The sequence below is a fragment of the Erinaceus europaeus genome, chromosome 8 (assembly GCF_950295315.1).
Source record: "Erinaceus europaeus chromosome 8, mEriEur2.1, whole genome shotgun sequence".
In the NCBI taxonomy this organism is placed as follows: domain Eukaryota; kingdom Metazoa; phylum Chordata; class Mammalia; order Eulipotyphla; family Erinaceidae; genus Erinaceus; species Erinaceus europaeus.
The window spans coordinates 69,252,291-69,276,858 of record NC_080169.1 but is presented as its reverse complement, the minus strand read 5'-3'; the positions used below and the strand labels follow the sequence as shown (position 1 = coordinate 69,276,858).

The following is a 24,568-nucleotide window of genomic DNA, read 5'->3' as shown; positions in this document are numbered from 1 at the left end:
GGCATTATAATATAGTTTGAGATCTGGCAGGGTGATGCCTCCATTTCTGTTTCTTTTCCTCAAGATGTTTTTGGCAATTCTAGGTTTTCTGGTTCCAGATAAATGATTGTAGTTTTTGTTCTATTCTTTTAAAGAAGCTTGGTGGGACTCTGATGGGTATTGCATTTAATTTGTATATGGCTCTGGGGAGAATATTCATTTTGATGATATTTATTCTTTCAATCCATGAGAATGGGATGTCTTTCCATTTCTTGGTATCATTTTCTATTTCCTTGAACACTGACTCATAGTTTTCAGTATACAAGTCTTTCACTTCTTTGGTCAGCTTTACTCCTAGGTATTTTATTGATTTTAAGTGAACTAAGTCAGAAAGAGAAAGATGAGTATGGGATGATCCCACTCATAAACAGAAGTTGAGAAAGAGAAACAGAAAGGGAAACTAAAACAGGATCTGATTAAATCAAGAGTAGGGCAACAAAGTAAAAACACTGTGGTGAAGGGGAGAGTGGACATTCAGCTTCCCGGGTGGTGGGGGGTGGTGGTGGTAGTGGGGGTTGGTGGGTGGGATGGGTCACAGTCTTTTGGTGGTGGGAATGGTGTTTATGTACACTCCTATTAAACTGTAGTCATATAAACCACTATTCAATTAATATGAGAGGGGAAAATTGATCATATGTCTAGAACTTTTTAAAACACAGACTGATTCTTTTTTTTTAGGCTGAGTCTTTGATATGCAGACTCTCTCAAAAGCCTAGACCAGGGAGAACAGAAGCAACTGGTGGCACCGCTATATACAAGATGCTGGGTATTATACACCAAACCCTAAAAAAGGGACTTTTCAAAGTTAACCCAATTAACAAATAATGTGATGATAACAATAACTATCCATTGTCTTCTTGAACCCTAAGACAACAGGAACCTCACATTTCCACTATAGAGCCTATATTTCCCCCAGTCCTGGAACCTTCGGGTGGGGCCCACTTTCCTGTATGCTTCTCTCAATTCATATCAAATAATATTGCATCCACCTATCACAACCTAATCAACATAATAAGTGCCACCCCAACATGCTTCACTTCAGACTGTGACCAGAGACTTCAGGTGTGGAATGACAACCCTTCAGCTTCATCACTCAGATGAGACCTTTCCTTTCATAGTATTCTCTAATTCCATTCCAGGTGTTCCACTCCCCAATAAAGTCCCCAAACCTAGATATAGACCAGGTCCCCTGAGATAGAGCATATGTTCACACGTGTCCATAAACCAGGGAAAAATATATACCTGAAAGCAGAAGTACACAAAAGTCTGCAGAGAGTACCCCCCCCCAACACTTCATCTGCACTATTCCAGCCTTTAGGTCCATGATTGTTGAACAATTTGTTTGGCTTTGTATGTTAACTCTCTTTTCAGCCACCAGGTTCCGGATGCCAGCATGATGCTGACCAGACATCCCTGGACTGAGGACCCCACCAGTGTGTCCTGGAGCTCTGCTTCCCCAGAGCCCCACCCTACTAGGGAAAGAGAGAGGCAGACTGGGAGTATGGACCAACCAGTCAACGCCCATGTTCAGCGGAGAAGCAATTACAGAAGCCAGACCTTCCACCTTCTGCAACCCACAATGACCCTGGGTCCATACTCCCAGAGGGATAGAGAATGGGAAAGCTATCAGGGGAGGGGATAGGATATGGAGACCGGGTGGTGGGAATTGTGTGGCGTTGTACCCCTCCTATCCTATGGTTTTGTTAATGTCTCCTTTCTTAAATAAATTAAAAAAAAAAAAAAAGAAAAAGAAAAAAGATGTTTGATTCCAACCTGCCAAAAAAATACTTAACACTGACTAATATGCTTTGTTTCTATGAAATTTTCATGAAAATAAGCTCAAGATGTTGTCGTCTTATTTTGACCTTAACTGTAAACACATCATTTGAAAAAAAAAAAACATCCATTTTTTTTTTAATTTAAGAAAGGATAAATTAACAAAACCATAGGGTAGGAGGGGTACAACTCCACACAATTCCTACCACCCAATCTCCATATCCCACCCCCTCCCCTGATAGCTTTCCCATTCTCTATCCCTCTGGGAGCATGGACCCAGGGTCATTGTGGGTTGCAGAAGGTGGAAGGTCTGGCTTCTGTAATTGCTTCCCCGCTGAACATGGGCGTTGACTGGTCGGTCCATACTCCCAGTCTGCCTCTCTCTTTCCCTAGTAGGGTGGGTCTCTGGGGAAGCTGAGCTCCAGGACATATTGGTGGGGTCTTCAATCCAGGGAAGTCTGGCTGGCATCCTGATGACACCTGGAACCTGGTGACTGAAAAGAGAGTTAACATACAAAGCCAAACAAATTGTTGAGCAGTCATGGACCCAAAGCTTGGAAAAGTGGAGAGGAAGTATTAGGGAGGTACTCACTGCAAACTCTAGTGTACTTCTGCTTTCTTACTTTGGTGCCATACTCCAAACTCAGTCAATTTCTGCTTTGCGTTTCTACTTCTTCTTTTTTTTTTTTTTTTTACATGCATAACATTCCCCAGATTTCCATTTAACAATACAACCCCCACTATTTCATTCATCATTTTTCATGGACCTGTATTCTCCCCACCCACCCACCCACCCCAGAGTCTTTTACTTTGGTGTAATACTCCAATTCCATTTCAGGTTCGACTTGTGTTTTCTTTCCATTTTTTTTTATATTAGAGAAATATGCATGCCTCCAAAGTAAAAACAAATCACCATATTATTATGCAAAGGTTGAACAAATATGAACATATAATCTTGTATTTTATTAATACATCAATTTTTACAATTTTACAGATCTATTTTAATTCTAGACATTCGTTAGGTCTTTGGTAATGTAACACATACAGATTTTTTGACAAATGACAAACATTATTGGTTCCTCAGCATCTAAAGTCTCCAACTTCACTGTAATTGAGGATTAGTCATTTTTCCTAAGCATATCTACATATGCTTGGTCACAGTGGAATATTAGGTTTGTTCATGTTTAAATAATACACTTGTAATTAAAAATTGAGATAATTTAATCAAGTGTTGATTTAAATATCCGGTTAAATATATATAATAAATTTCCTGTAGGCAAAAGATAGTGAAAATGTTTTAATTCTATAAACTATATCTCATTTGCTTGACATTTTTAGGGAATGTGGCCAGCTGTTTAGGTAAATAGTCTATAGTCTTTCCCCTAGAGCAGCTCAAACTTTAAAATTTGAATCACCTTGAAGGAAACTTTACTCAAATATTCCTTTTCTGTAAATAAGTTCAATTTTGCTGGATATTTCAGGGTCATGATTATGAAAATCAGTAATATTGATGGGTTGCAACATTCTGCTGTCCTCTGGGAGACTGATGGGAGCTTTAGCTCCTTGATAACAAATGACCTCCATGACTTTGTTTTACAGTTTCTTTTGTACAGTTTTTATACTTTGCCTCTGTCCTCAATCACTGCCAAGATGTTAGTATGTCTCCTTCTAAGTCTTTATCTCTGCTCTCCCTCCATTACACAAACCATTGCATATATACTCTTCCAATCTGCTGCTGCAGATTGCCATAAAAAGTCTTATATTAAATTTAGGAAGGAGAGAAGTGAAAATTACTAAACCCGCAAATTCTGTTTGAAAAGTAGTATTCCTGGATATCCTTAAATGTAAAACGACTGTTGTTGCAATGGGTTACACTTTACTCTAGGCATAATAATATTTGATCATCTCCCCAGAAGGTAGATAGTTGTATTAGATTTGTTTTCTCTGTAGGTTTTATGGGGATGATTTGCTATCATCCCCAGAGAATAGGAACAGAATTGAAAGTATCTAATCCTCTTGGAAGGGATACTAAAAGGGCCCAACCTGGAGAAATTTTTCAGTGCTAGTTTAAAGAGAACAGATATAGATCCCTGTGGGAAATAGCACTCTCTAATACTAGTTCTAGGGCCAGAGGGCAAGTTACTCTGACTCATGCTGTAATAGCCACAGATATGGCATGAAAGTCATGGAGAAAAAGAGAAAAAGCTCACTAGAGTTGTCTCTGGAAGTTGGTCAATACTGGTCTTGTATTTATGAAGTTCTGAGTTTGATCCTGGTGCCCTATATGCCAGAGTAATGCTCTGGCACTTTCCTCTCTGTCTCTGTCTCCCTCTCTCTTCCTTCCTCTCATTAATGAATACAAAAGTAAATGACTGGATGGTGGTGGTGGTGGAGTGGGGTGTAACACAATGGAAATGCTTTCAACTTTCAAGCATGAAGCCCTAAGTTTGATACCAGATACCACATATTCCAAAATGCCACTGTGGTCTCTCTCCCTCTCTATCTCACAAAACAAATCTTATTTATTTAAAAGTCTCTCTCTCTCTTTCTCTTAAATATTTCATTTATTTTAATGAGAGAGAAAGATGCAAAGAGAAAGACCAGAGCACTGGTCAACTCTGGCTAAGGGTGTTGCTGGGGATTGAATCTGGGACTTCAGAGCCTCAGGCATGAGATTAATTTGCATAATCATTATGCTGTTTTCCCCAGTCTCTCTTGAGGCTAAGGAATTTGAATTTATCTATAAAAAATTGTAAATTAATCTAAAGTACGCATTGAAGAATGTTTACTCAGGCCTTTTTGTTTTGTCTACACTATATCATTCTAATTTTAACTTCCTTTCTATTGTTTAAGTTGCCAGAAAGTGACTCAGGGGGCACAGTGTAGTATGAGCACATGTGAAGTCCTAGGTTTAATATCTATCACCTCTATTCATAGGGAATAGAGGTGTTCTGGTTTGTATCTCTTACACTCATAAACTAGAAAAGTTTTTAAAATCCTTGCATAAGCAAAGGACTCTGGGTAAAGAAGGAAAGAGAGGAGTGGAGAGGGCATTAGGGTTCTGATGTGTGGTGGTGGAAAAGGAACTAATTTGTGGATGAGAGTGTTTTGTAGAAATCTATCACAGGAAGATGAGAAATTGAGCTGAAGTGTTAATAACTATAGTATATGCCATTAACCCACCAATAAAATTATTTTTTTTTAAAAACTTACATGTTGCTTTGAACATTTTTGTTTTTTTACTACTTGCCTATGTTGTATGAAGTACTTGAGTTATCATAACTTTCAAGTAAAATTTTAAACTGTTTTTACAATAGTGCAAGGCTCTTGCACATGTTTTATTTCACTGCTTTGGTCTTTTCTTTTCCTTCCCACTCACAAACAGAAGTTAAGAAAGAAGAACAGAGAGGGAAATTCAAAGTAGGATTTGACTGAATTTGGAGTACGGCACCCAAGTAACAACCTTGGGTTGAGGGGGAGGGTGGATATCCGGCTTTATGGGGCTGGGATGGGGTAGGATGGGAGATGAGATGAGACACAGTCTTTTGGTGGTGGGAATAGTGTTTATGTACACTCTTATTAATTTGTAGTCATATAAATCAATATTTAACTAATATGAGGGGGAAAATTGATTGAATGTCAAACTTTTTAATGCACAGACCATAGGCTGAGTCTTTGATATGTTGACTTTCTTAAAAGCTTAGATCAGGGAGAACAGAAGCAACTGGTGGCACAGTTCTATACAAATAATGTTAAAGGACATACATTATTGTGATGTTGTGTATGATACAGCAAATCCTAACAAAGGGGTGTATCAAAGTTGAACCAATTGCCAAATACTGTGATTATAGTAATAACTACCTATTGCCTTCTTAAACACTAAGACATCAGGAACATCCTGCTTCCTGTGTAGAGCCCATATTTCCCCCAGTCCTGGAACCTCTAGAGTGGGGCTCAATTTCCTGCATGCTTCTCTCAATTCATACCAAATGATATTGCATCTGCTGATCCCATTCTATTCAATGCAACAAGTACCATCTCCTTATGCTTCACTTCTGACTGTGTCCAGAGGCATCCGGTATGGAATGTCAAACCTTCAGCCTCATTACTCGGGTAAGACCTTTCCTTTCATAGGATTCTGTATTTCCATTCCAGGTGATTCATTTCCTAACAAAGTCCCAAAACCTAGATATAGACCAGGTCCCATGAGATAGGGCATCTGTTCACATGTATCCATACATTAGGACAAAATATATATCTGAAAGCAAAAGTACACAATAGTCTGCAGTGAGTCAGTATAAAGTTCATAATGAAATAGTGTCTACTTAAATTTAGATACCCTCCTCCCCTACTTCCTGTTACACTCACTCACTCCAAAGCTAACCTTATCAAAGCAAGGTCTGCAAAAGCTGAATAAGGGCAAGAGACCAGCATACTTCAACAATGACTCTTTAGTCACTATCAGGCCAACCCATCAGCTGGAGCCCTATTTGGGGAGTCCTGAGATTCCCAAACAGACATGATAGGCCTAGACCTTGAATAAATCCCCTTCTCCAGTGTTACTGGCCATCTCTATGAGGAACAACAAAACAGAACCCTTTGTGGGCCCCCAGAGGACCTTGCCCTCAACTTGGATCAACAACTGTAGAGAATGTTCCATCCTCTGAAGGGAGGCTGGACCACATACACTATGCTACACCTGAGGAAGATGGGTCCTGAAAATGGAGCAGCTTGGAATGTTCCTGCTGATGACCACAGAATGTAAGCTCAGATCTACAGGGATGCAGAGGTCACATAGGCTCCTAAACTGAATATGGGCCCCAGATCATATCAAATCCATGGGGTTTACAGTCAAGAATATTTATACTCCTTTCCCATATTTGGGAGCTACTTTCTTCCCTGATCCAGCTTTCTGGTTCATTTTACAGCCATGACATCATCTCCCCAGACAATAGCTAGGATCCACCTGCATATCAGATTTCAGGGTCAGGGAGAAAAAAACCCAAAAACTAGTATAGCCACAGGCCCTTTGCAATATAACTAAAATATGCCTACTAGCTATCTAAAAAAGGGAGACCCCCAACTCTTCATCTGCACTATTCCAGCCTTTAGGTTCATGATTAGTCAAAAACTTGTTTGGCTTTGTATGTTAACTCTCTTCTCAGCCACCAGGTTCCAGATGCTAGCATGATGCCCTGGAGACACAACCCCACCAATGTGTCCTGGAGCTCTGATTTCCCAGAACCCCGCCCCACTAGGGAAAGAGAGACGTAGGCTGGGAGTATAGATTGACCTGTCAATGCCCATGTTCAGTGGGGAAATAATTACAGAAGCCAGACCTTCCACCTTCTGCATCCCACAATGACCTTTGGTCCATACTCCCAGAGGGTTAAAGAATAGGAAAGCTATCAAGGGAGGGGATGGTGGCAGAAAGTGTGTGGAGTTGTGCCCCTCTTATCTTATGGTTTTGTTGTTTTTCCTTTTTATAAATAAAAAAAGACAAGTTCACAGAAAGTACACTGTCTTACACACACAGACACACACACACACATATATATATATATTAGAAAACATGCATACCATTTTATTTTGAAATAAGTTTCTGACTTTGCATATTGTCCAACATATCCAGGGACATTCTATTGCTCAGATAGGTTTGATCTCATAAGTTTTCTCCTTGAACTCTCCAGTAACTTTTTGAGTTAATAATAGATAATACATGAAAAATGTTATAATACTTTGGATAACAGATGAAGAAATCGTTGATCCATTTGAAATTGACTTCTGTGCATGGTGATATGTAGAAGTAACATCAAACTGAAAAGAGTGGTGGTGCATTAGGTTGAGCACACATGCTACGATAGGCAAGGACCAGGGTTCAAGTGTCTGTGAACCACCTGCAATGGGGGAGCTTTACAACATATGAAGCAGTGATGCAGCTATCTTTCTTTCTCTCTCCTTCTTTATCTCACTCTTCCCCCTCAGTTTCTCTGTCTCTGTCCAATAAGCAAAATAAAATAAAAATTAATTCTTTCCCTTTGTTAAGGTATGGACAGAACTGAAGGGGAATCATGGTAAGCAAAATAATTTAGAAGGATTCAGGCAAGTAGCTGATCATTTCATATGTATAATATAAAATAAATATAAGAAGAAAACTAAAATAAGTTCATTGTCTCTGCAGATTAAATGGCTGTGAAAGGGAGATGAGGGTGTGTGTGTGTGTGTGTGTGTGTGTGTGTGTATGTGTGTGTGTTGGTGGGGGAAGCTCAATAGTCTGTGGTAGAGGGATACTTGCACTTTGGAGGCAAATGAGTAATAGCAACACATATTTTGAAAAGGTACAAAATTGAACCCATAAAACACAAAGTCTTTGTATTCAACCTTATCCTCATGAAAACATTTCAGATATTGCCTTTTCTATTTTTGATGATTTCTACTTCTTTTGAAAGAAATGAAAAAATGACAGATATGTGGTCTAGTAAATTCTAGATTTCTATCCCCAAGATCAGGAGTATTGAATGTATAAATATTGCATCTGGTATGGGGTGGGGGGAGGGCTCAGATCCTGGAACATGATGGCAGAGGAGGGCCTAGTGGGGCTGTATTGTTATGTGGAAAACTGGGAAATGTTATGCATATACAAAGTACTGTATTTACTCTCGACTGTAAAACATTAATCCACCAGTAAAGAAATAAATAATAATATATTTAAAAATTTTTTTATATATTTATTTATTACCTTTTGTTGTCCTTGTTTTATTGTTGTAGTTATTATTGATGTCATCATTGTTGGATCGGACAGAGAGAAATGGAGAGAGGAGGGGAAGACAGAGGCGGAGAGAAAGACAGACACCTGCAGACCGGCTTCACCGCCTGTAAAGTGACTCCCCTGCTGGTGGGGAGCTGGGGCTCAAACAGGGATCCTTATGCTGGTCCTTGTGCTTCACATCACATGCGCTTAACCCACTGAGCTACCGCTTGACTCCCAATAATAATATTTTTAAAATGTATAAATAAAGCTGCTTTGTCATGTGTGTGACTCAGGCTCAAGTTCGCCCCCACTTCACTGAAGGACACTATGAAGTTGTGGCCTCTATCTCTCTCTTTCCTCTCTGTATTTATAAAAGAAGTTATAAACAAAGAATGTCTCATGGGATTTTAAATGTGAAATTCAAAAATAATTTTATAAAAAAAGATTATTTGTAGTTCTGAAAGGATTTGTATGGCTCACATCTCTGAAAAAAAAAAGTAGAAACAAGAGAGGAAGATTTGGACACCATTGATAATAACTTAAGTAAATAAACATTTTTCTTTAGGAAGGCTTGTATGTCTAACCTAAGACAGTGTGCAAGGTTTATTGATCATGGAACATGGACTCTCATATAAAAACTGTCATAATCAATTTGACCAAGACTCTCATGTATGACCAATGGAATGAATAAATTTCCCATTTTTGAAATTCATAGGACTGGCAGAAATAGTAAATGTATCTCAGTGTACACTTACAGTTGTAATATGTAAATAGATATGAGGAATTTTTTCAAGTTTATATTGGTATCCACTTTTTTGTCCAACCAGATTAAAAAAAAAAGACTCAGAAGGTTTAAAAATATTCACACAATGAGTAAAGGCCAATTGGCTCAGGTGACTGAGACAGAAGAGAGTAATTTAAGAAAGAAGTTTAAAGTTATGCATTTTAACTCTGTTAAATATATATATGCATATATATACATACATATATATATATATAAGATAGCTTTATAGCTTGTTATAGTTGAAACTTTATAAGGAATATGCACAGAACTCAGAAAATCATCTTAATAAAAGACATAAACTTAAGTAAAGTGATAAAAGCTGTGATCATAGTGTATTAAGCTTTGCCTAATACTACTGCATGTTGTGAGAAAGTCAAATAAATAAATCCTATGCACATCAGCATTGATTTTATGGTAACAATATACTCCAAGGAGATTATTTTTATTCCTTCAAGCTACAATTAAACATAAACTTATAAGACTCTTTATATTGTACTTTGACTGATAGCAAATAACTTCATATCCCTTGATTTAAGTCTTTAAGTCACAATTTATATGACAATATTAAATTGGGTAATTAATTCTTTGGTTCATTTCTCCTAGTCTCTTTTGGGGAAATTACTTATAAATATGAATTTGCATTGTATGATTTGGGAAAACAAGGGTTTATAAAATCTGCAAACCAAAAGGGAATCTTGTCACATTTTAATATACAATGAAACTCCCAACCTTAGTGCCATATACAAGAACAAAGCAGCACTTTGGGGGAAAAAATGCACTATCAGTAACTCTGAGAACAAACTAAATCACATAGCAGAACAAAAACAAAATCCCAAGGCATTGTAAGATCTCAAAAAAAGTAAAACTTTACTAAAAGATCCACCTTCCCCCCTGCCCCCACCTTTTGACTGGGTTTAGTGTATCGCATCAAAGTAAAGGACTCTGGGAGTGGAGTAGGGTGGGGGAGAGGAGGGGCTTTCAGGTCTTGATGTATGATGGTGGAGGAGAACCTAGGCTGGAGGTAAAAGTATTTAAGAACAACAACAAAAAAAAACCCTGAAGAATCTTACACATGCATCAACAACTATATTTATTATTAGTAAACCACTAATCTCCCCTATAAAAAAGTGGTTTTCCCCAACAGGTCAAATAAACATTTAGCGATCTTCATATGTAAATGTGCAGAGTTTCTAAAATGAACACCCCAGCTCTTAAACAATAAAGATATTGCTAAAAGAAAGAAAAGGACAAAAGTATCCAACAAACTTGCTACATACTGGAAATAATAGTTGGAACTTTCTAGCTGCAAGCTCCAATAAATAAACTGTCTCTGTTACAGAGATTATTATTTACAAAGTAAAATGTTTCACTTTCAATGAGGTATGTAAGGAGGAAGTAAATATTCATCACATTTTTGGAACCATAACAATGTTAGCATTTGCTTGTCCTTCAAAATAATTTTATATTTCAATTGGTACAGGTTCAGACAGAAAGGCTTCCTCAAGGCTATTTATATTCCTAATAATGATTTTTCTGGACTTTATATATCTTTATCTTTCATAGTATTTTTTAATGGAAAATAATTTTTTTTCAAAAACAATGCACCAGGATCATGCTAAAAATAAAGCTGAAATTGATTTTAGTAACCATAATGAAATATATTTGTATTAAATTTTCTGATCACTTCCATCATAGGTATTCTTGCTTTATTTTCCTAAAATTTTTGTTTGTCTTTAATACATAATTTTTTTTATATTTATTTATTCCCTTTTGTTGCCCTTGTTGTTTTATTGTTGTAGTTATTATTGTTGTTGTCGTTGTTGGATAGGAAAGAGAGAAATGGAGAGAGGAGAGGAAGACAGAGAGGAGGAGAGAAAGATAGACACCTGCAGACCTGCTTCACCGCCTGTGAAGCGACTCCCCTGCAGGTGGGAAGCCGGGGTTCGAACCGGGATCCTTATGCCAGTCCTTGTGCTTTGCGCCTCCTGCGCTTAACCGGCTGCGCTACAGCCCGACTCCCAATACATAAATTTTTATAGGGTTTTATCTTCTGAACACCAGAAAGTACAATACTCTTCTATATTCACATATGAGAAAACTTAAAATTTCATCCTTTTCATAATAATATTGATTAAGAAAATGGGCAATATTGCAATTGTACTTAATCCATCCGTATACAGACCATTTAACTTAGGATCTGTGTCTTCTTCAGAAAGCTATTGTTGTTTCACTTTACAAACAAAATATGGATGGCCTTTTTGGTCAATATCACACTACTCCATCATCTGGGGCCCTAATGAGGGAATCCGTGTATTCCCACACAAATATGATGGGCATTGATCTCTAATGGATACCTGTCTCTACAATCAATGGTCACTTCCATCAGGAATGTCGTCATAAGCTCTCTTGTGTTTTTTTTTGGGGGGGGGGTGTTTAAAACAATCAAGGTTTATTTATTACATGGTGGTTCAGCAGTATGGAACAGAATATTTTAGGTACAACAAAATAGGCAATTATTGGTAGGGTTAAGATTAGGCCAGGACCATGAGTCTTTAAGTTAGTTACTAAAGTTGAGCTCCATGTGTTCAGCCTCTTATGTGAGAGGCAGCATGGTGGGTCCTAGAGAGCCCAGCCAGCATGGAATAGGCAGGAAAAAAGGGAGTTGGGAAAGAGGGGTTCTGGATTTCAGCAGGCTCATGGTTAAATAAATTGATTTATGCCAGTCTGTCCTCAGCCATATGCAAATTATATTCTACATTTATCAGTCCCAGCCTATGCTAATTATGTCTCAAACTCCATGCTGTATCACAACATAAGTTTTTTTGTTATTTTTATGTAGGCATTGTTGTTGTCCTTTTTTAAAATTTTCATTTATAAAATGGAAATATTGACAAGACTATAGGATAAGAGGGGTACATTTCCACACAATTCCCACCCCCCAGAACTCTCTATCTAGTCCCCTTCCTTGACAGCTTTCCTAGTTTTTACAGGACCTTGCCCTCATCATAAAGCAGCAAAGGTAGGGAATGCCCCAGGCTCTGAAGGGAAGCTGGATCATCCTGCCCTGCCACTGGAGGAAGACTGGTCCCAAGGTAAGCGCAGCCTGCAATGTTCCCAGTTGTGCTATGAACTGTGAATTCAAATCAATAGGGACTTAGAAGTTTCACAGGCTCTTATGCTAATATATATTACATATTATATGTACATATATGTATATTATACACACACACATACATATATATATCCTGGATCAGTTGGATGAGGTAAACAGTCAATTTTACTCATAGATTTTTTTCTTCCAAGAATGGGAGCTACTCTCTGCTCTAATCCAACTTTCTAGCCCTTTTCTCTACTCTGACACCATCTTCTCAGAAAATATTTTTGTCTAGCTCCATGTTACCTATCAAACTCAAGCAAAAAACTAGGATGGTCATGGAGACTTAGAAACACGCCTAAAGTGAACTTCCTAGCTTCCTTCCACCCCAAGATCCCCAATCTCATCTGCTCTATTCCTACTTTTGGGTTCCTGTTTACTAACCATTTTGTCTGACTTTCTATCTTGCCACTTTTCAGCCACAAAGTTGCAGATGCTATTATGAATCCATCCTGACTTCTCTGGATAGACAACTTCTCCAATGTGTCCTGGAACATCACCTCTCCACAGCTCTACCCCACTAGGGAAAGATAGAAACAGGCTGTTATGGAATGACCTGCCAATGCCCATTTCCAGTGGAGAAGCAATTACAGAAACCAGATCTCCTACCTTCTGCATCCAAAAATAATTTTGATCCATATTCCCAGTGGGAGAAAAGTAATAGGAGGGAGAGGATTAGAGGGCTCTGAACTCCAACACCATCAGGACTCAGAGAAGAGGGAAAAGAGAAGGACATTTGGATGTAGTAGTAGGGTTATGTGTAGACTGGAAAGAAAGAGATGGGATTTTTTTAAAAAAAAAAGATACTAGGGAAAGGTAGCGACAACTAGGGGTATGGATAGACCTGCCAATGCCCATGTCCAGCACAGAAGTAATTACAGAAGCCAGTCCCCTGACCTTCGGTGCCCCTTATAGATCTTTGGTCCATACTCCCAGAATAGGGAACCTTCCCATGGAGGGGATGGGATATGGCACACTGGTGGTGGAAATTGTATGACTTATACCCCTCTTACCCCACAATCTTGTTGATCATTATTTTTTATCAATTTCTTTATTGGGGGGAGGATTAATGGCTTATAGTTTATAGTAAAATATAAATTTGTATGTGCATAACACTTCCCAGTTTTCTACATAACAATTCAACCCCCACTAGGTGCTACTCTGCCATAATTCAACATACTCCAGTCCAAGTTCTGCTTAGTGTTTTTCCCTTCTGATCTTGTTTTTCAACTTCTGTCTATTGACAGTGAGATTATACTATATTCATCTCTTGTCTCTGATTTATCTCATTTAACATGATTTCTTCAAGCTCCATCCAAGAAAAGGAGAAGGTGAATCCACCATTTTTAATATCAGAGTAGTATTCCATTGTGTATATATACCACAACTTGTTCAGCCACTCATCAGTTGTTGGACACCAGGGTTGCTTCTAGGTTTTGGTTATTACAAGTTGTGCTGCTATGAACATAGGTATACATGAATCTTTTTATATGGTTATGTTTAGTTCCTTAGGCTGTATCCCTAGGAGAAGAATAGGGTAGGCCTACTTCTAGCCTTCTGAGAGTTCTCCAGACTACTCTCCACAGGGGTTGGACCAATTTACATTCCCATCAGCAGTGCAGGAGGTTTCTTTTGTTCCCACAAAACCTCTCTAGCATTTGTTGCTGCTATCTTTTCTGATGTATGACATTCTCACTCCTGTGAGAATGTCATACATCTTGTCATCTTGTCACTCGTTATTAAATTGTGAATAATAAATTTTAAAAAAGAAGTTGAAAAATAAGAAAACACAAAGCAGAACTTGTACTGGGTTTGATGTACTGCACCAAAATAAAGGACTCTGAGGTAAGGGAGGAGGGTTTGAGTCCTTGAACATGTCAGAGGACCTAGAAGAGGTTGAACTGTTGTGGGGAAAACTGAGAAATGTTATACATGTGTGAAATACTGTATTTTATTTTTTGTTACTATATTATATTATTGACCGTAAACCATTAATCCTCCAATTAAAAAGGGAGGGGCAATTATATACAAATATAGACAGATAGTTATAGAAATAATAGTTAAAGCAACCTTAGGAAAACTTCTGTAATTTACAATAGAGGGATTGTGGATTCAGAACTCTAGTGGTGGGAATGGTATGGAATTATACCCTTGTTGACATGTAATTTTGCAAATCAACATTACATCACTAATAAAAAAATACAGTAGTGTACATTAAAAAAACAAGTGCTGCTCTAGAGCGTGGCTACAGTTGATCTCGGTAGATGAATTAAATGAAATTAGTCTGACATATCTCAGGGAACATGGGGTCAATTCATGAAATATTCTAAAAACAGGCAGAGGCAGATAACTGGTATGAGTGGTTAGTGAAACTGGTAACATTGCAGACAACTGGATGTAAATCAGACAGGAACCACTGATTTAGAAGCTTGGGTAAATTAGCACTTTGGACAGTTCCTAAGGACAGGACACTTCCAGGTACTTGAATTTAACCTTTAGACTACAATAACTGCTCATGTAATTCCAACTCCTAGTGTCTCATTCACACCCACAAGTGACCTTAACCTCAAAGGAATCATCCACATTCATCTGTAGAGCTCTGTAGTCTGTGTATTACAGAAAGCCTTACATAAAGGCTCACAGTGATGTTTATGTTGCTCGATGTTATGCTAGATTTGGTCTACCAATTTAATTAATATATAAAAGTGAGAATATCATTCAGGTCATTGAAAAGAATTTCTTTGTGTATACCTGATGGTCACCACTGCTGCTAAATTCTCTATACTATTTAAATATAGAGTAGTTGTTCTACTATAAACTAAAATGACTAACTGGGGGGTTAAGGTGGTGATATAGAAAATGCTTTAGAAATCTGCTAAAATTCAGCCTGTGCCTATGTAGTATAACTGTAGATGGAAACTCAAGCACATTAAGATTTCCTTGTGGACTCTAATAATAGAATTGCTCCTTTGGAGGAAATACTTTGAGACAATTTCTAAAAACTAGAACTGCAATTCAGAATAGCCCATCTGCTATCTAATCAAGTGACAGATTTTACCAACATTAAAATTAGAACTATTCACAATAAAAAATCTATACACATATGAGAAATATTTAAAAGAAAATATTCTTCCTTATCTACTTATCAGGCAAATTCTTCCCTACTTATAACTACTTATCAGGCAAATTCTTCCCTTTCTTTTTACATGTTTTTACAATTTTACTTATATTTATTTAATTATTTATTTGATAGAGACATCCTGAAATGGAGAGGGGCGGGGGAAGCAGAGAGGGAGAGAAACAGAGAAACTGCAGCCCTGCTTCACCATTTGCAAAGCTTTCCCTCTGCAGATAGGGACTGGGGGCTTGAATCTGGGTCCTTGTGCATTATAACATGTGTGTTCAACCAGATGAGTAGTGTTTCCTGTTCTACAACTGAGTGGCAGAGGTTAAATACAACAACACTATAAGAATGGTTTTCTTAGTGATAAATAGATTAACTATAGACTTTATAGAGGACTTTTGAAGTTTGATGGGCTATGGAAAAATGTATATATTCTGACTTTTGTTTTAATTAATACATTTAGCTGAAGTGAATTTTGATTTACCTTTGATTTAATAAGATAAATAGTTATATATATAATTGTGAAGTAGGAATAAATGTATTATTTATACTTATTTTAAGTTATATTGTTTTAAAATTTCATTATACATACAAAGAACATAATTTCATTAGACAAATTACTTGCATGCAGATGTTAATTAAAAATATAAATATAGTCATAACAATCACTATTAATTTATATTTATCCATGTTATCACTCCTATTTGACTGTTGAAGCTACTGAAGTTCAATATTGTGTTCAAGTATGTATATATATATATATATATATACATATATATACATACATATATATATATACAAATACCTATATGTATACATATATTTGTAAATAAACTAGGCTACTTAATATTTAAAGGGGGTCAGATGGTGGCACACCTGGTTAAGTGCACACATTACAGTGCACAAGGACCCGGGTTCAAGCCCCTGGCCCCCACCTGCAGGGGGATAGCTTCATGAGTGGTGAAGCAGGGCTGCAGCTGTCTCTCTGTCTCTCCCCCTCACTACCTTCCCCTTCCTTCTCAATTTCTCTCTGTCTCTATTCAATAATAAATAAATAAAAATATATTAAAAATAATTAAAGTGGGTAAATAATAAAACCAAGTTTGGAACTGAATTAAAATCTGATTCACATTATATTTCCCTTTTTGATGAAGCATAGTTCCCACATTCAGGTGAACTTTATCAGATGCTCTTCTGTTTGACATAGGTATACAGGAAAAATTGTTGCTGTGGTAAGACTGTGGAGCTCAAACTCAGATCTTATTTTTCTACTTCATCATTCTGTATAAGAGGTAAGTGAAAGCCAATGAAGTGGAGAAAATCATATGGAAATAATGAAATGACTGGAAGTTGAGGCCTGTGCTCTTTTGGATGCTTCCTGGAGGTGAAGGTAATTTCTCTGGAAAAATAATGCTTAACCGCAGAGGGCAATAAGAAGGATACTTCCTTCCATGGGCATATACACATACGTTTCCATTAGTAAGATAGGAATATTATTAATACAGCTATATTTTAATTTTTATTTAGAAAGTAAGTTTCTAAGATGTTTATACCATGTCAGATCTCTCCAATCCCGAACAGCACAATAGTAAGTTGGTGTCTTAATGTATTTCAATTAGAGGGGAAGTGGGATGCAAGAACAAATGTAATAGGAAAGCTGTGCCTACCTTCATAAGTCCCACTTTCTAGGAGAGCACCACTTTTCTCCAGTTCCATAAAATCTTCAACAGTGATGAAAATATAGTCTACTCCAGGGACCTCGCCCTCCTTATGTGGCCTTGTGGTGCCTGAATAAAGAAAATTAAAAACAAAATAAATATACTATGTGATTTGTTATTGAACTTTTGAAATATCACCGTACTTCTGAATATTCAATAACACTTGTTTGTGCACCCTACAAGTTGGCAGCTTGCATTTGTCTTCTGTTTGTTTGGCAACAGTAAATAGCAGGGGGCAAAGATTACAGTAAATATACAAAGCATTTTTCTTCAAGCTTACGAAGAGTCCACTGCTATGGAATGTGGCTACATAGGTTTTTCAGTGAAAAATGTAAACCATTGTGCTCTTTTTGAAGAGGTGGTTTGAATATTGAATCAGGAGTCTGCTAGCTCAGGAATTTACATATTTATTTCCATGAATAGACCTCTCTATATTAAGGAATGCTTTGTTATTACATAAAACACAATGAAAAGCATTAGTAACATGACAATTTATTCTTTTATTTTATTTTTTTTTTGCTTTTTCCTCCCTTTTGTTGCCCTTGTTGTTTTATTGTTGTGGTAGTTATTATTATTGTTGTTATTGATGTCATTGTTGGATAGGACAGAGAGAAATGGAGAGAGGAGGGGAAGACAGAGAGGGAGAGAGAAAGATAAACACCTGCAGAACTGCTTCACTGCTTGCGAAGTGATTCCCCTGAAGGTGGGGAGCCGGGGGCTCAAACTGGGATCCTTATGCTGGTCCTTGCACTTTGTGCCACATGCGCTTAACCAACAAATTATTCTTATACTTTTACAATCTACTTCTTTTCTGGATATGCATGATTTCAAGGATCACAAATGTTTTACCATTATTATGTTAAATTAAAAAAAGTAAGAGACTGGTGAGCTAGTGTTGGTCTGCTTCTAAGACCCTTTCTGTTTTGATCATCACATTAGGTTCACTTGCATTGCTTAACACTGTGGTCTATTTACATAATCACTGCTTTACCTGAGACCCGCCCTATCTACAGGGCATTGGCTTAATCCCCACTGGTTAAATGGAAGCTTGATACTTCCACAGGTGCTTTTTCCTTCTCCCCACCCCATGTACTTCCTCTTCTGACCTGACACTTGCCACTCAGGAGATATAAAGGACAGGATTTTCTAATGAATAGAGATTAGATAGATTACAGTGCATTCCTGCTCATCAATAAAGATTGAACTGTGTCCCCAGCTCAGGCATGAGGCCCTGGTCGTTTCTCTCCTGCCCGCGAAGCTAGCCTGGCATCTGGCGCCTGAACAGGGACCAGCAAGCTAGTTAGTAGGTAGAGTGCACGTCTTACCAAGTTTGACACCTTTGGTATGATGCCCAGCCCCACATGGACAACATAAAAGAGAGTCTCATGGATGGTGGAATGGTGCTTTGGTGTCCTACCCTCTCTTTCCTTCCCTCTCTTTCTCTGTCTTTTCCTTTCACTCTCTAACATATAGGATTTAAGAAACTGCGTCCAGGTTTGTTCTGTGGCACACTTCCTTCCCTAAGCATGCTGAAAACATGTTTTCTTTTTCTATGCCACCCACATAAGACATTTTGCATGGTTAAGTTGGAATTTCCACAGTGCACATATGTGAATAGCGTGTAGGAATATAGAAACTGCAAATGTATAAGCAAAATAAATTATGTACAGTTTTTATTCAAATTAAAAATCATTCAAATCCTATACATATTACATATAATTATTTTAAATCCTTAAAATTTATACTTACTCCTTGGAATCTCTATCAAGACTATGAAAATAATCAGTCACTCTACTTTTGGCATATTAAAATAAAATCTGTAGTTCAAATGAGAGGCATAAACTGAAATAAGAGCATACAATGTGCTAGGGAAACTGATTTTTGGTTATAATGAACAATTTCCATTGAAAGTGTTTTTTAAGATGTAGAGGTGTTATTTTCTAAAATTAAATTTTACAACACTTATTTGGGGGTTGCAAAACAATTTTCCATAATCATGGTTAATGAATTTCCTCTGAATTTGTTATTTATATTGTTTAACTGAACCAAATTTTGCAATATTTTCTAATGATTCTGTGCTATAAAATATAAACCTCCCACATCTACTATGCATAATGCTGTCAAATTAATATTTCTATGAGAAACTTAACTTTCAATATCCTGACTTTTATGTGCTTAACCCTTGTGAATTAAAAGTACATTAACATAGTTTTTAGCAATTAATTTTTTCCCTGTTTATTTAGAATACACTCTGATCATTAAAAATAATCACACAACAAAGTTATAATAATTTTCCTTCCTAATTCATCTGCATGTTTCAGGAGCTACACTCTTTGATTAATTAACTGTTTACAGTACAATAGTGGACTCCTAGTACAAAGTGAGTACAGACCACTTGCTTGAAGGCAATTTACCAGACTACACACTTAAGTGAAATGACTTGCTTTTATACCAGAGTATACGTTTTTTATAATTTTTTTGAAAAAATTACCAGCGTTTTTATTCACTGGTTATTTTCCTTTTCCACCTTTCACCTCGGGTCAGTGCAATTTATTAAAAAATATTTATTTATTCCCTTTTGTTGCCCTTGTTTTATTGTTGTAGTTATTATTGTTGTTATTGATGTCATCGTTGTTGGGTAGGACAGAGAGAAATGGAGAGAGGAGGGGAAGACAGAGATTGGGAGAGAAAGATAGACACCTGCAGACCTGCTTCACAGCTTGTGAAAAGACTCACCTGCAGGTGGGGAGCTAGGGGCTGGAACCGGGATCCTTACGCCAGTCCTTGGGCTTTGTGCCACCTGCGCTTAACTCGCTGTATTACCGCCCTACACCCTATAAAAAACCCGGAAGTCTCCCCATCAGGGACTTGAACTCCTGGCCAGTGCAGTTGAAGTCCTTGCCCCTGGGAGGAAAGCATCCCAGTCACCTGTTGTTGACCTATTTAGTGTTGGATGCCTACTTAGATTTGCCTATGTAATGTTCATTGCACATAGTATCAAATGCTTAATTCCATCTTAACATTAGTCATCTGCCCTCTTTTCTCATTGAGTTTTTTTTTCCAATTATAACATCTAGTCTTTCGCATCTCATTTCTCGAATGTTCCTCAATTTTGTTTTAACTTGACTAACATACTAAGCACCTACAGACAATAAGCAATCTTTTTCTTTAGTTCATCATCACTATCTTGACTCTTAATAAACTCAAGTAGACTATTTCAGTCATAGTGTTTTTGCTAGAGAAAATCCAGAACTTTTACTTAAAATGCACCATACAAATTCAAGCCATTTAAATACTGTTTTGATCCTAGAGATATTTGGTAATCCTACATGTCTTCTTTCTTCTGTAACAGCTACACCATTTTTTAAATACTTAACTGCTTTGACAATTCAGGAGAAGTTATTAACATATTTTCTACATAGCTAAGTAAAAAATAATCAAAAAGCAAATTCCTTACAGTTGCCTAGCTTTTTAAAAAAAATTTCTTTGTCAGGGGATTAATGGTTTATAGTCCATAGTTTGTACATGTAATACATTTCCACATAACAATACAACCCCCAACCAGGTCCTCCTCTGCCTCGCTTTCCAGGATCTACCCCTCTACCCCAGAATCTTTTACTTTGGTCCAGCACAACAACTCCAGCCCAAGTTCTGCTTACCGTTTTCCCTTTTGATCTTTTTTTTTCAACTTCTGTCTATGAGTGAGATCATTCTATATTCATTCTTTTGTTTCTATGCCTAGCTTCTCATTCCCTTACATGTAATGTGACTACCTCACTTAACATCACATATACAAATTAATTCAAAATGGATCAAATATCTAGATTAGACCTGAAACTAAAGAATATATAGAGGAAAACATCAGTGAAGCACTTCAGGATCTTAGCATCAAAGAGATATTTGGATACTAATCCCTGTGAGTGAGTGAAACTAAAATAAGATTAAAAGAATGGAACTACATATAACAACAACAATAAATAGCTTCTACACACTGAAAGCAAACTACACAAAATGAAACATTGAAAATAGTATTAGAAGACCTTAAAACATCACACAACTGACAAGTAATTGATATCTCTTACTGGAGTCATTCATTTATCTTGCTAAATCCCCTCTCCTCTGACATATTTCAGGATATTTATTTGGACACCAGGGCTATTACTGGGCTCCATGCCTGCAAAAGTCCACAGTTCCTGGTAATCTCTCTCTCTCCCTCGTCCTCTCCCTCTCCCTCTCTCTCCTCCTCCCCCCTCTCATAGTAAAAGACAGAAAGATGGAAGGAGAAAGAGACAGAGAATGGAGAGACACTGCAGTATTGCTCCACCTCATATGAAGTCCCCCTGCCACAAGTTTTCCCATGACATTGTAGGCACTACAATCCAGGTCCTTACACAAGGTAGTATGTGTGCTCTACCAGGTGAGCCACCTTCCAGTTACCCAGATTATCCTCATTTTAAAAACCAGTTACATATATGGATGCATTTAATTCCAACAACTCTATGAAGTTTGGATTAAAAAAAAACAATGCTATTTCAGTGTATTACAAACATGGAATGAAAGAAACAGAAAAATCAAAGGCAATTCAGGGAAGGCATTGTTTATAAATGAACATTGAGGGAATTGTTTTTCTAAATAATATATATATATATTTTTCCACATCTTGAAATCAGTGACAATCACGTGAACTTAAACAGGGAAAGTCTGAAAGAGTAAACTTTACTAAAATGTAAACTTAACTAAAATGGAAAATATCTATAATTGTTTGGATATAGCTAAAACCAGCTAAAACTCAAAGTTCTAATTCATTTCAAAATAAATTTCAATGTGATGATAGGAATTAAGTTTCTTTCCCTAGTTTATGTACAATATGAATTATTTAATTTGATAGAAATGATTATAATAGAAAATTTGCAATATTAGGTGGTGGTAGGCCTGGTAGAGTTTACACATTACTACAATGAAGAACTTAGGTCAAAGTCCTCAGCTGGCAACTTCAGGAGTGAAGCTTCATGGGTGGTGAAGCAGTATTTCAGATGTCTCTTTCTCTCTTTCCCTATTTTAAATACATACATAAATAAATAAATAAATAAACTCCCAGCTAAATTTTGTAGTATATTGTCTAATTTTTCTTGTTTGTGTAACTGTTTAATATAGATACGTCTTCACTTCTAATTTTCCACATATTAATCATTATCTAAGTAATTAAATCTCTCCTTGATGGATGAACTTCCTTTCAAAGATACTGGTATATTTTATATATTTCTTTTAATTTTTTTTATATTTATTTTATTTATTTTTTCCCTTTTGTTGCCCTTGTTGTTTTATTGTTGTAGTTATTATTGTTGTTGTTGTTGTTGGATAGGACAGAGAGAAATGGAGAGAGGGAAGGGAAGACAGAGAGGAGGAGAGAAAGATAGACACCTGCAGACCTGCTTCACCGCCTGTGAAGCGACTCCCCTGCAGGTGGGGAGCCGGGGTTCGAACCGGGATCCTTATGCCGGTCTTTGTGCTTTGCGCCACCTGCGCTTAGTCCGCTGCACTACAGCCCGACTCCCATATTTTATATTTTATCAATTATATCAGATTGTCAACTCCTCCCAGGAGCCTTCTTCCTGTTTTAATTTACAGATCATGGGACAAACACATAGTTACCATCCTGGGATCATCTTTTGTCATCATTCTGGGGATTCACTTTGTTCTCTCCCTGAGTTGTATTCTCTCATTCATTCTGGCCTGCCATGTCCAGTGTGTGTGTGTGTATATATGTTTTTCTGCCTATCTATCTGTATGTGTGTATTTTGAACTCTTATATTGGCAAAGTATATGTCAAAAGTATTCTTTCAAAGATTGTATGAGAGATACATTCTTTGAGAATTTGTGTATCTGATACATATATATATATATATATATGAAAAAGAGGGAAAGGGGAGATAGGCACAGAGACAGAGAAGCATCTGTAACACTACTTCACCACTTTTGAAGCTTTCTCCCTGTAGGTAGTGACAGTGGGTTTGAACCTGAGCCCTTGCATACTGTAAAATGTGTGTCCACCAGGTGAACCATGATGCAACTCCCACTGTTATTCTATCTTCACTTTCCCTACTCCAAACACTGCCCTCTTCAACAAACCAACTGCCTGTCTCACCATCTTAGTTCTTACCAAACTATCTTTTTTCTCATTTCAATTTAAGAAGTTAATGACATATCCTCTAAAAGGGCTTATCTAGCCACCCTATCATCAGGGCTCTAGTAAGGGAATCCTTGGATTCCCATACAGATATGATGGGCCTAGACCTCTAAGAGAGCCCTCTTTCTACATCATTGGTCACTTCCATCAAGAACATCATCATAAGCCCTCTTATGGGCCTCTACAGGACCTTGACTTCCATATAGAACTGCAATGAGAGGGACTCCCCCCACTCTCCGAAGGGAGGCTGGGTCAACCTATTCTGCCACTCAAGGAAGACTGGTCCTAAAATAAGTATATCCTAGAATATTCCTAGCTGTGACTGTGGACTGCAAGCTCAGACGGTTAGGGATGCAGAGGTTATACAGGCTCCTGTGCTAAATATAAACAGATATGAGCCCTACACCAGATAGTTTTACAGTTAACAGTTTTTATATACACTAATACCTATGTCTGACAGAGAAGCAATTACAGAAACCAGAACTTCTACCTTCAGTCTCTCCAATAAATTTTGTTCCATAATCCCAGAGGGGGAAGAATGTTAGGGGAAGATGACAAGAGGGCTCTGAAAACTCAATTCCATCATGACCTAGAGAGAGAAGAGGAAAAAAGGATATTTGGAAGTAGTAATAGCTGCTGATGTGACTTAAAATGGAAGAGAAGGCAAGACCATAGAGAAAAATGGTAAATATATATATATATATATATATATATATATATATATATATATATATATATATATGTAGGTAATTGTAGAAATAATAGTCAAACCATATCTGCGGCCTTGGGAGAACTACTGTAGTTTCCAATAGAGAGAACGGGGACATAGAACTCTAGTGGTGGAAGCAGTGTGGAGTTACACACCTGCTATCTCATACTTTTGAAATAAATATTAATTTACTCATAAAATAAGATTTTAAAAAAATGACACTGTCCAAATGTCATTATGTCAGGTATATTCTTTTGGTGCCATAAGATATTGAATTTTATTCCAGTTATCCCATGCACAATCTCCAGACCCTCAGGGCAGTGCCC

At 37.2% G+C, this 24,568-nt stretch overlaps 1 protein-coding gene across 10 annotated transcripts in view; it reads right to left on the bottom strand.

Annotated features, from left to right (window-relative positions):
• The window catches only part of MAGI2 (membrane associated guanylate kinase, WW and PDZ domain containing 2), a 1,693,309-nt gene that overhangs the window by 792,104 nt on the left and 876,637 nt on the right, over positions 1-24,568 (bottom strand). For all 10 annotated transcript variants that reach the window (XM_060196337.1, XM_060196338.1, XM_060196342.1 and 7 more), the window contains one exon: positions 17,296-17,415. In XM_060196337.1, coding sequence (XP_060052320.1) covers positions 17,296-17,415 — 120 coding nt within the window. The remainder of the gene's footprint in view (positions 1-17,295; positions 17,416-24,568) is intronic.